General features: G+C 39.1%; 1 protein-coding gene across 1 annotated transcript in view; it reads right to left on the bottom strand.

Annotated features, from left to right (window-relative positions):
• Window positions 1-3,676: 3,676 nt before the first annotated feature.
• SMOC2 (SPARC related modular calcium binding 2) overlaps window positions 3,677-13,292 on the bottom strand; it is a 166,327-nt gene continuing 156,711 nt past the window's right edge. Inside the window, exons 10-13 of the mRNA XM_009891477.1 lie at window positions 10,667-10,769; window positions 9,467-9,741; window positions 6,913-6,953; window positions 3,677-4,223 (exon numbers count right to left, since the gene is read on the bottom strand). Coding sequence (XP_009889779.1) covers window positions 4,200-4,223; window positions 6,913-6,953; window positions 9,467-9,741; window positions 10,667-10,769 — 443 coding nt within the window. The 3' untranslated portion in view covers window positions 3,677-4,199. The remainder of the gene's footprint in view (window positions 4,224-6,912; window positions 6,954-9,466; window positions 9,742-10,666; window positions 10,770-13,292) is intronic.

Below are 13,292 nucleotides of genomic sequence, written 5' to 3'. Positions count from 1 at the left end.
TACCCATTTAGCCAAGAATGGATTCCGTGCCCATGCAAAGAAGTATTCTGTATTTGATAAGAAGCAAGCAATCCTATGAACTGAATTGATGTCAAGAATAAAGAGAGTCTTTAGGGAAAGGATGCCTCAAATGACTGTATTTTATGGAAAAGACTGTTCACATGCTGTCCTGGTTTGAGGACAGAATGGACTCTCATTTCACTATCTTCCCTTCCAACAGGTTTTGTATTCCAGTGGTGACATTAGTCAGGCGATGAGGTGTATGACAAAATAGGAAAGGTTAAGGTAGGAAAGGCAAAATATTGTATATATTTCTATTGCTAACCTAGATAAAAAACAGACTTCTCACCCTGTCACCCCCCTCATTGGATGTTCTAGAGAAATGTGTTGTTCTGAATGCTTTCCACATGAGCTTTCCTTTAAAGAAAAAAATAAAATGCATTATTTAAGCTTTTTAAACAAAGGGCATATTTTCACTTATAAAACTTGAACTGAAACAATTAAATAGGACAAAGAGTACAGCTTTTATCAGTAATTTACTATAATCATTCTAATGTTTTAGACATCAATAAACTTGGTTACTATTTAATGTCAAAGTAATTACTCCAAAATGACATCAATTTGCCATCCTAAAGAAAAGAAAAGTAATAAACCTTTCACTTTCTGCTTCACACTAGTTTGTATAGCCTAGTTATATAATATGCTGGCACAAATATTTAAGAGAGACAACTGAATTATCTTTGCCAGTGAAGATTTCGTAGCCTCTATTAATCCATCTTTTATTACTACTGCGAAAGGAAAGTATTCATTAAATCTATCAAATCTTGGACACACTTAAATGCCTTTAATCACATAATCTATATTTTTGTTTGTCCTTCAAGGTTTCTAGGAATGCCTGCTTTCTCCATTGGTTTACGAAGCTTATGGAGGGAAAACGAGTGGTCCAAATGAGAAAAGTACAGTTTATTTCTTGGTTTATATGCAGTGACTATTTAGTTTAAGTCTTCCGCCTTATACTCATATGAACTGATGCTTTTTTGCTCTATTATCTGAAATGACATTAGCAAGAAAAAATGTCATTCTGAGCAATCATCTAGGTCCCAGTTCTGCAAAGTGAGTATCTGAAAGCCAGCCATTTTGTTAGACTGGGCAAAGACTGAGAATGAAGTGATTTTGGTAAAACTGGAACTATGAAGTTGGCCTGCTTCTGGGGCCGGTAACAAGATGAGAAAACTATCCAAAGTGTTGACAAAATATGGAACATTTCTCGCTGTGTGGCCTGTTGACCAACGGACATTGCAACAGGCTGGACAAACCATTGAACACATTCATGTTTTTAAAACATAATAGTCTTCTACTTACAACTTTATAAAAGCTCTAAATAAATATGTTCAGCAACAGCTGCAACTAGAAAAAATATTGGTCAATGATAAGCAGAATATAAGTTGTACTTTCAATGAGAACAGAATTAAAATTGAAACTAAATTGTTGCACATGGAATAGGATAAAAACTAGAACTAATTAGTTACTGTGGAATTAAATTAGCACTGGTACTGTAGTGTGAGCCTAAGGGCCTATCCACATGGATTCCTTTTTTGCTATCAAGGACGCCCTGGGTTACAACTAGAAAGGCCAAAATTTATCTAAGTTTAACTATCCTGTGGATATATGGGATATGCCAAGGTGAATTTAGCAGGCTGTCAAGTGTGTGATCAAGGGATCTGGATCTGGACTCCAACTGGAACTTATGAGAACTTGGTACTGCTTATAACCAAGAGGTGTAACGGCTGGAAATTGAAATGAACCATCAATGCAATGACACGGACATAAGTACAAAGATGAAATACCTCATGTTTCAGTCATTGCAGTGTCATTAAGGGACTCTGTTGTAGAAATCTTTGCATACCTAAGAGAATGCCTATAGCATTTATTTGTGTGTTGATAAGTGTTTAAGGCTACTCATTACACGATCGAGTAGCTAGTCCAAATTTGCCTACCTGTACACACATCCAGTTTAAAGGGGCTGCCATTTCAAACCGTAGACATGGCAAAATATTTGATTGCCTATATTTATATTGTCTCTGAAGGTCACTGTGATGGAATTAGATGCTTCTTACAAAATGCTGCTATTAACCATACTGTGCCCGCCTAACCAGGTGCTGAGTATTCTTAGGGTTTGCCTCTCTCTCCTCAGTGCTTCTAGTCAGGTTGAAAGTTGCCCAGCAGATCACACTCACACTGAGGGGAAAAGGTGTGATCTCTATCTATGCCACATTGTGCTTTGCTGAGAAAAGGCAAGACACCAAGCTGAAGCTATACAGAGATAGTAGCAACAAAGGATCTGTCCTCAAAATCACTATTTTGAGAAAGCAATGGTATGAATAAGGCATGAATGATCTTAGGAGAGAATTCAACAAAAAGGGGCAAGGGAAGAAAAGAAGACGGACACAATGTGAGGTCATGAAGTTTCTTGTGAACTCAATGCAGCGCTGAAGTCACCACTGTGTGTAGATGCTTCCAAACATGGCTATATCTGTGTTGCAGAAGAAAAAGCAGCAGCATAGTTTGATAACATACTGATCTTTAATCTATAAAGAAGATTAAATTCAAAGTTTAACAGTATAAAAGAATAACAAATACTTTTTAAAACAAAAACACAAGATAACACACAGTTGCATCTTGGTTCCTCCTGCTGTCCAAGCTTAGAGTACACAATTTCTGGGGTACAATTCCACTGCACACAGTGTTTCCTATCACTTCAGCACATGTTGAAATCGAAATGGAACATTTTTATTTGAAAAAAAGCTTTTCCAGGTACAAGCTCAAGCCAGGGTGCTATTACGATTAGCTATCCACATGTCAGATCCCACACATAATTTAAACAAACCAGAATGAAATCACTGCTTGTTGCAACATTCCTGCCTTTTCATGTCAGCTCCTAGATGCCAGCAGTCCATCTACCACTGCATCGATCAGCCCAGCTGCTTGTAACTCAAAGTTGTTCAAGAGCTGAACCTTTTTTACTTGGGTTCCCTGCTCTAAATTCACATCCGCAAGTTCTTATTCCCCTCAGGCACACATACAAAAAAAAAAAAAAAAGGATTGGGGGAAAAAACGTCAGAAAAGGTATGAAAACTTGTGAGAACTTCTTTCGGACAGCAAGGAAAAAGCCGCAGGCAGGGGCGATGTGAGTAGCCCCTCCTGACGGCAACTGTTCGTAATTTGTTCAGCTTTACCTCTAGTGGACCCCGAGGCAAACCAAAGAGTTGATGGGGGCAGCCAGGTGTAGAGGAAGAAAAGGCTGAACAATCTGTTTAGCCTTTCCTGTCTCTTTATAGTTAGATTTACAATTCTGACCCACGTAAACTCTGCTCCTGCTTGCACTGACCACAGAACCATTCTTTTAAACTCAGGCTGAAGCAAACGGGTGACGTTATAACCCACCTTACTCCTTGTTGGTTTGCTGTATTAATAAGCCAAGTGAAAACAAACAGGGGAAAGAATCCTACCAAAACTTATAATGGAAGGCACCTCAAAAATGGATAAAAGGATACATTTTTCTACAAGTATTCCAACTGTAGAATAACTGTTTTGAATCCATTAGTGGTTGCATTCTCATTGCATGATCTTTGGAAAGCATAATAATAACAATAAAACCAAAATGAAATAAAATATTGCCGCCGATGAAAAACCTGTTCAGTTAAAAACTGCAAAACCAAGTAAACAGCAATTTACACAACTTCCATCAGTCCTGCAAACCTGAAACATCCAACATTGCTTGGACAAAATTGAGAATACAGTAGACTTTTCAGCATAACTCTACTTAAATGACAGTATTGATTAAGAAAAACAAAGCATACTATTGAAACCAAAATACATAGAATCAGGTTTCTATGCTACTGTTTGCCAAAAAGCTATTTTTTAAAAAATGGTTTAAATGCAAACTTTTACATCTCCAACACGTTTTACATATTTCAGACAACAAAAGAATACACATACATTGTATGTGATAATTTTTCAAAACTAGCCATTACATTTTCACAGATTAAAAAAAAAAAAAAGTCTGTTTAAATATTTCATTTCTACAAAGTGAATTTACATTTTTAAGTACAAAGTGCAAATACTACAGTTGTTTTTATTGCCTTTTGGTGAGGAAATCTCCCACATGTCAAAGAGATCTGCCTTGAATCGTAAGCTGTTCACCCTTGCTTCTTAGAAACTTGCTGAAAGAAAGAAAATTGGAAAAATTTGCATTATTAATGATGTTTTCAAGTAATCAAGTATAAACATTTATCTCTATTCTTCAGCAGTGTCCAGATGCCACTATCAGAACAAGAGTTCTGCACAAATATATATGGGAAATCAAAAAATCCCTGCCCTGTAGTCCTTCAGGGCATCTATGAACAAGGGTATGAGCAACATCTTTATGATTTCTTACCTATGGCCTCTTTAAATCTGTACCTGTCAAACACACGGTTTTAGCAACTGCCTGGGCAAGTCCCTGGTGCAATATACCTTTTTATGGCATGTGATGTATAAGGAATGGGCTGCTGGCCAAAGTCTTCTGAAAAATCTATAGTTTCCTTGTAAACTTTTTGCTAGGCTGCAAAAGACCCTCTGGGTCTCATTGACAGCGTGTGTGCGTGGATGTGTATGTTTGTTGGACAGGGTGAAGCTGAGCGAGGGAAATATATCTGGCCACTACCCCAGCTCTGTCAGATCCATCATGTATCTGACCTCTTTTAGAGCAAGAGCTGAGGCTGAGTTAGCGTATTAGTGTATGTATCTATACCTGCTTTCTTTCAGGAAGTTTGTATGTGGGTGTATACATACAGATAAGCACATATGTAAAAAACAAAAAAAACATTCAGGAATACATGCCTAAGCACAAATGCTGAACTGCTGCAATAAACTAATAGAAAACAAGCTCTTGAGTGCCCGGCTCCTGAGTGGTGCAAATCTGATCACTCCTTCTTAGATGGGTGCTTTCCTTTGAGTAGCTCCTACCCAGCCCAGTTGCTTTTCAATAACTTCCTTTCAAGTGAAAACTTTTGTGATGAAAGCCACCTTCTGCATTTGCAGCCTTGTATTGTTTGAGTATGAAACTGCCAACAGATGGTTTGCTGAGCCAGCCTTAATTTAATGCTATCATTTGTCAGCAACAGCTTTTAAAATAATTGGTGCTGAGTCAGGAAAATTATTGGACAAAATTAAAAAACATAGGACACTTTTATTACAGATTCTGCAAGTCAGGATCAGATTACAAGAAAGGGGAGAGGGCTTGTCATGCTTCAAGTGTAATGCACGTGTGCCAGTAATTGCCATTATATAATTAAAATAACCCCTTTGAATGTTTTTTGAGTTCCGACAGGATAATTGTTTTCAGGCTGCCTTGTTTAAAGCGTAAGTGATTTGTGGGGGGAACTTGAAAAGTTGAGACCACAAACATTTGTTTAAACAAACAGAAACTTATCACATCCCTCTAGCTTTGAGAATATTTTATATTCCATCAAAGGTATGTAGGACGTCTCTGGCAGAACCCACAACCAATGTTGAGCTTGCCTTAGGAAGTGTGAACCTAACATCAAACAAATTAGAGATAAAGCAAGTAACAAACTGGCTAGCAGCAATGAGAGGAAGATTTCTCTTGGCTTGTGGGGAGGTTCACCCTGGGTTTAGTTTTTAACAAATTAATACACCTTTCTGATAGATGGGAACATATTAACCACAACAATGGGTTGGGGATATTTTTGGCCAAATTCTTATCTTCCCAGCTGCAGAGTTACCTGAGCTGTTCTTATAATATGTTTCTATGAATATTTTTAAAAGCAATTCATCATTTACTGATGCTTTTGTGGGAATTAATCATTTAATTCTTCTAACTAATACAAAAGCGAGGCAAGAATGGTATGAAGATGATTCTTTTACCAGACTATTCAAATAAATGGCGGACTCACAAGTCCTTCTTTAAACCCATGCAAAAGTGCCAGGAAGTTGTGCCCGTGTTGTCCAGAAAAGTGAATCTTTAGGATCATAAAAATGATTATAAAAATAGATACACACAAATGAGAAGCCCTTTTTTAACCTTTTCCCTGAGCTTGCATTTGAATCCCTCCTTTTCAATGTGTACCCTTCCTTGATTTAAAAATTCTGCTTTTGTGCCTTTTGTAGTTCTGAATGCTTTGAGTAGCCAAAATGCCAGTGAATGACATACACTGGTGTTATTCAGAAAAAGAAAATCAAGTCTTTGCAGAAAATTGAGGCAAAAACAAATCACGGATTATGTTGTCAGGGCACTTGACGTTTTATTTGCTACAACCATTCTGCAGACCTAACAAATTTTAGTTTTAACACACATTAGCAGACTGCTGCAAATACTAGTTCTCCAGCACCATTTTGCTCAGGCAGCAAAAGTGACAGCTCTTTTCTCTACAGTAAGATTTTAAAAGGTGTTTAAAGCCACCACACAATAATTCAGTGGGGTTTGTTAAATGTATAGATTTTCATAGGACATGGGAAATGCATGACTTTTTTCACAAAGAGTAATTCCAATCAAAATTTGTGTCTTTAGTATGACTCACAGGAAAGTTAATAGAATTCAGTTAAAGCAAAAGGCAAATGAAAATAAAGCAGCGCACATTTAAAAGTGTATGGGAATGCTGACATTCAGAAATGCAGAAGATTCATATGAGGGCTCAATTACACTCATCTAATTATCACTATCCTAGATGCCAATTACAATTTAGTAGGAACTTAAGTCACAATTTATTAATCAGGATGCTGCTCTACATTTTCCTGGTAAGTCTGCGGAATGGCAGATGAATGCAGTTTGAAGCTGCAATAATAACTCGTAAAACCCCAAGTTCATCTGGGAAAGACAGGAATGGAGATCTTGCCCTCCCCAGTACTCACCTGCCTGCTGGATGAAGTGCTCTCAGTGTTGGTTTTAGGGGCTGCTAAAGGAGGGAAAAGAAAACATTATGACTATAGTTTGCAAGTTAAGTGTAGCATCCCGAAGAACTGAAGCTCTCATTCTGGTATTGTTTAGAGCAGGGTAACTGCAAAGCTTTCAGTAAATGAGCTGAAATGTTTCAGATCTTCCATTGAAACATCCTCTTTTTTTCCTTTCCTCAACACAGGTGTTGCTTCTATCATGTTGTATGAAAGTCAAATGACAGCATTGGGGCAGACTGCATCTAGTCAATGTTGAGCATTTGAAACTTATTAAATCTTTAGTAGTAAATATAGCCTATTATCCCTGGTGGGAAAGAAGCATGGTCAAGCAGATTGTCTGGGAAGCATTCACTCTGCTTAAAGACATTGCACAGGAACAGCTCTACAAGCCAAAGACATTGTTCACATTTAATCTATAAAACAAGATTATCACTGGTTTTTAAGTTTCTTAGTGGCAAAGTCCAAGACAGTGATCTGAACGAGGACACAAAAAAAAAAACCCAGAACAACTACAGGAGTCTGCGGGCCCATTCAACTTCACAAGCAAACTTGGGAGGGTAGGGAGGAACCCACCCTCTTGGTTCTCCATGTCAGTTTGTTAGTCAATCAAGCTGCACTGGGACAAAGGGGAATGAAACTGGGCCTTGAAAAATACTGCAGAAACTACCACTCCCCTGAGAAAGGATGTTTTGCAGCTCTCTGGCTTTTATATTGCTTCGAATGATTCTCACAAGACACCTGGGACTCACACAGAATGATACAGAGCAGCCTCCTTATCCCAGTTTTCACACTTCAGGTGAAGGGGTCTCACCTATTCCTAGAAATATAACTCTAGCTTTACTGGAGTGGCGGCTGATTTCTTTTGTGCAAGTGAAAGGATTATCAGAAAGTATATTTTAATTATCAAGAGGGAGAAACAAAACAGAATGTTGATATTCCAACAAAAGCAACTTTTAATGTCTTGTCTTTAGAAATATCTATTTCTAGGAAAGAGACCAAATGATTCAATTCAGAATTTTTTTCCATCTGGTTGCCATTAGTTTTTCAATGTAAATGTTCTGAGGTATTTTTTCCTTCCAAAAAATAATATTCTTATTATTGACTATGGGTTTTTTTGGAGAAGCTGTGTTAAAAATCTCCAGTTATGGTGAACATAATTTTTTCTTTAGCTAAATCTGTGGGTGATCTTCATATAATTTCTTGCCTCTTACAAGTTTCTTTTCTGAAATAGGCAGCTTATGGGAAGCAGGACAATCCTAATCTTTGGTTTTTTCACTGAAATGGGCACAGGAAAAACTGGGGTTTGGTTTGAGTCTTGCTATAGCTTTCCTTATGTCCTGGAAGAATGACTTCAAACCCAAATTTCATCTACAATAAGACAAAGGAATGCCAGCTGCAGGAGGATGGAAGTGTTTGGATGTTAACATAGGAGTGACCATAATGGCCTCCACTTTAAGAGACTAGTCTGCCAAATAGTGTAAATGAAAAAGGTGTTACATTTCAGTTTCCACATTTATAGCATGAAGATAACAACAGTCATCCACCTTCATATACTGTTTTTTCACCTCCCTCTACTAGTGAAATTGCAAGGTATTATTATTAGGTCCACAAAACCCACAGAAAAAAATCCTACATTTGATATATTTGTTTTGAGATACCTGTTTCTGTCAGACATAGACAATTTACTTTATTAGTACAATGTATAGCTATTTCTTCTTTCTGCGGTATTCTCTTTCTAGGCTTAAATACAACCGATTTTGTGGGAACTACTTTGTTTCTGACTGCCTTTCCCACCTGACTTGCTTTTCATTTCCTATGACACCTTTGTTTTACTGCCCTGGCTTCATTTTAAGGTCCCAGGCAAACAAGACAATTTGCCTATATTCATGTTCTACAGCTTCTTACAGCATAGGGATCTACTGTTGTTGTTTACAATTTTTTAAAAAAAAATATTTGTCTTTTTCAGGAATTGTGTGATTGAACTCTGCAGGGACCATTACACACTAGTTAGTTGTTCCCCTTTCTACCAGTTTGGCAGCAAGGTAAGGCGGCTGTGTACCAGCAGTTGTTCCACCTGTTTGGCAGATGACCACATTCCTCACTGTATCTCTAAACCACATTTGAGAAATGAGAAGTCATTAGAAAGCTCAACAATGTGCTTCCTTCCCAGCAGGAATCCAAAAAGCACAGGTGTGATACTTCCACTCATTCAGGACATAGTACTGTAATAACATTAAACTGGCTTTTCGATGACTGTTAATGTTATCGTATCCTCTTAGGTTTCCTACTGTAATACTTTTAATGGTCAGAATCCACAGGAAGTTTTTGATTCTCTTGGAGCACAGTGATGATTTGCCTACACAGAAGCAGCTTTACTGCCATCTGCCCTAAGCAACAGCTGCATTAGCTACAGACAGGTGTATTCTTTTATTTTGTATACTTCTGGCATATACAAATATCAAACTTCATCAGCTTTTAAGAATCTAGTGAACAAGATAGAAAAGGTTCTTACTATGGCGTTTCTTTGTTTCTGCTTTACCTTCTTCTTTTGTGACTCCCAAGCAGCCCATTAATTCTTGAACTGACAAGGACTTGTCATTGTTCACATCACAGTATTCCACAAACTTCTTCACACATTTTTTGGGTTTTGATTTCTTTCTTAAGAATCTCTTAAATGGCTTGATTTCTTTCTTGCCAATGTCACCACTGGAATTTTTATCTAGCTGTTTGAAATACCAATGGACCACTCTCTCTTCCAAAGTGTGATTTGGATCAGGCTCTGAAACCCTGAAACAGAGAAAAAGAGTTTAGTCTTAATTCTGATACATAAACCTCAGTTTATACCTTTATTTCAGAATAGTTAAACCACTGTCAGATGCTTTGTTACATAAACCTCCCTGCTTTTGGCCACTAGATTCTTGTAGTCAATCCCTCTTTTTACTCTTTGGTCAACTGTACCCTAAATTTTACACTAAGGGCTGAAATCTGCTCTTAGTTAACCCTCTGAAACTGTGTTAAGGTCAGTACCATACTTAGAAAACAATGCTTTCCCCTTTGATTTCCTGAAACAGAGAAAAGTGAAGCAAGAAATAAAAGAGAAGACAACAGTTTCATAGATGGCAGAGACATGAAAATGCATAATACACCCAACTGAAGTAGGTCAACAGTCAGCATCACCAAATACCTGGGCTCTAATTACAACTCCTGATGCTCTAAGCTGCTCTTAGAGATAAAACACCTAAATGTATTGAATTACAGGGTAAGTTATAACAATAAATGTCACCTCCTCTTCAGATGGTAAGCACCTAACCCGCAGACACCCAAAGTCTGACAGAACTTATGCATTCTTAATTTTACCTGTGACTGTTGATAGCATTGGTGTGTTTTACAAGCAAGTAGGCAAAACACGAATGAGGAAGGTAGCACACATTCAAGTAAAGCCTGAGAGGAGAACAAAGACTGAGACGCAGTTGCACCAGCAGCTACAGATAAACTCTAAGCTGTGCTGCTGCTGAGAATTCAGATATCAAGTGCATCTCTGTTTAGTGGAAATAGTCCACCACGGTAACTTTGAAGTAAAGTCTCCCAGAGAAGTTCTTGGAAATTTACCCCTTCTGAAGGCAGAAGAAGCATTACTTCTCAAAGCCCTCAACAATTCGTTTACCACTGCTAGAATCTTTTTAAAGACAGACAAAAAAGATCTGAAACCCACCGGCTAGAAGACAACGATGGATCAGAGACGGCATGCACCATATCAGTGGACAGCGCATCCAAAACACTAGTCAGGAACTCATTCTTCTTGGCCCCAGGACAACCTAGAAAAACAACATATTTTTTTCTTTTCTTTTTTCCTCTTTTTACAACATTTAACTTCCAACAATAGCTCAAACTTTGAGATAGATGTGACTCCCTGCACACAAATTCCTATAAATTGTGGACAAGTTTGGAACATAATTCAAAGACAAGCATCTAAATTCAAGTACATATCTGTAATACAGAGCAGGAATAGAAAAACATCCTTTTGAACTCAAGCAAGGGGGAATCTGGTTTGCATACCTTGGGTCCCTCTCTTTCAGTTTGGGGCATTATTTTTCCTTCTTTAAGACATTTTTTCCATGCCTGTCACATTTTGAAAAGAATAGCTTTGAAACAACAGAACTTTGTAAATGACACACAGCAATTAAAGCCTGGACTAGAAGGCCATAGCACAACACTTCTTTCAGATTCCCACCTTTGCCCCTCTGAACTACTACTTGCTTTATCAAAACACATTCTCCCAGTGCATCGTTTTTCTTCTCTGTAAAATGACATTCAACTTGTTTCCTCTTTCATTTTTCTCTTGGACCGGGGTTAACTCACCCTATAGAGCACCTAACCCAATAGGATGCTGTTAGTTGGTACTTTGGTTCATAATGCGGGATCCTATGGCGATACTAGGTCATCCTCATAATTACATTCCCTATGCCACAAAGCTCTTCTCTGAAAGAAACTGACAGCACATTTCAGACACATAATAAGTCAGATAAATATATACTGAAAGATCCACTCTTAGAGCAGTGCAGCTGGAGCAGATAAATTCATCTGACAAGCTCATGGATGTTGACACATGGAGGTTTGCTTATACAGTACACCTGCTTCCTCTCCTCTTGCCTAGACCCTGAGCCAAACACCAGGTCTTCACCTAGCCCTGTAGCAGCTGAGTTAAACTCTAGGATGATCCATGAACAGTGACATACAGATCACAAGCTTGAAGCTGGAGCCCACGGCAGGACTTTCACAATTCTGTGCTGGAGGCCCACTTACCCACAGTTGTGTTCTTAAGCGAAAAGGGAAACACTTTGAAGTGTTGTGGAAAAGGAAGATTAGTCAATCAGTAGGGATTCGTTATTTCATTACACTTCTCGGCGACCTCTGGAGCAGGCAGTAGGATTATCTGAGCCTGAAAAGCCTCATCTTGCCTAGCAAATTATTTTTTAATACATCCCATGTTGATCCAAGGAAATGAACATGTGTTATATTAGCCCTTAGCTGTGTGGCAGTAAGAATAGCTCAGCTATTATGTATAGCAGCAGCACCCACTACATATTATTGCCTAACGCATTCATGCAGTTATGAGTTCCCTGTCTCTTATGTGCTTGCCTTTGGCACCAGGGACATTTTATTCCAGTAACTGTAAATGTTACAGGAATTCACTGAAGCAAGTTTCACTGCACTAAAAGCACACATCTGAAACCAGATGTCACTCCTCTAAATGTTCCTCTTCCCTTAGCCTTTAACCATTTTTTTTTTTCCTGTTACAACTGGAAAAAAAAAGAAAAAAAAAGTAAAAAAAAAACAACAGCTATGACTATAATCCTAAATTTGACTTCAGTGAGACAAGCACTTGAGCTTTCTCTGTAAGGCACAGAAATGAAAAGGGTGTCAAGAGATTAACAGGGAGGGACAGAAGACTACACCAACAGGTGCCTGGCAGCATTCAGTGCATAATTCAAAAGTATATTCTCTAGAGCAAAGAGATTGCTGGTAAGTAAGGCTCAGACACTGCGACTGTGTAAGTACACTGTGGATTGTGATATACAAGAAGCCACGTAACTTTGCAAGTCACAAAAGCACATATGCCCAGTGATTCAGGTTTGCATGGCAAGCTTTTGGTAGTGGGAGGCTACAGGAGTGGCTTCTGTGAGAAGCTGCTAGAAGCTTCCCCTATGTCCGATAGAGCCAATGCCAGCTGGCTCCAAGACCGACCCATTGCTGGCCAAGGCCAACCCAGTCAGGGAGGGTGGTAGCACCTCTGGGATAACATATTTAAGAAGGGGGAAAAACGCTGCACAGCCACAGCTGAAGAGAACAGTGAAAATATGTGAGAGAAACAACTCTGCGGACCCCAAGGTCAGTAAAAAAGGAGGGTGAGGCGGTGCTTCAGGTGCCAGAGCAGAGATGCCTCTGCAAGCCCATGGTGCAGACTATGGTGAGGCAGACTGTCCCCCTGCAGCTCATGGAGGTTAACAGTGGAGCAGATATCCACCTGCAGCCCATGGAGGACCGCATGCAAGCGCAGGTAGATGCCCGAAGGACCCCATGGAAAGCCTGCACTGGAGCAGGGTCCTGGCTGGACCTGTGGACCTGTGGACCTGTGGAGAGAAGAGCCCACGCTGGAGCAGGTTTGCTGGCAGAACTTGTGACCCTGTGGGGGACCCATGCTAGAGCAGTCTGTTCCTGAAGGACTGCACCCCACGGAAAGGACCCACACTGGAACAGTTCGTGAAGAACTGCAGCCCACGGAAAGGACTCACGTCGGAGAAGTTTGTGGAGGACTGTCTCCCATAGGAGGGGCCCCT

This window comes from Charadrius vociferus, unplaced genomic scaffold (genome assembly GCF_000708025.1).
Source record: "Charadrius vociferus isolate BGI_N301 unplaced genomic scaffold, ASM70802v2 scaffold68, whole genome shotgun sequence".
Classification (NCBI taxonomy): domain Eukaryota; kingdom Metazoa; phylum Chordata; class Aves; order Charadriiformes; family Charadriidae; genus Charadrius; species Charadrius vociferus.
This window is presented reverse-complemented; position numbering and strand designations above follow the sequence as displayed.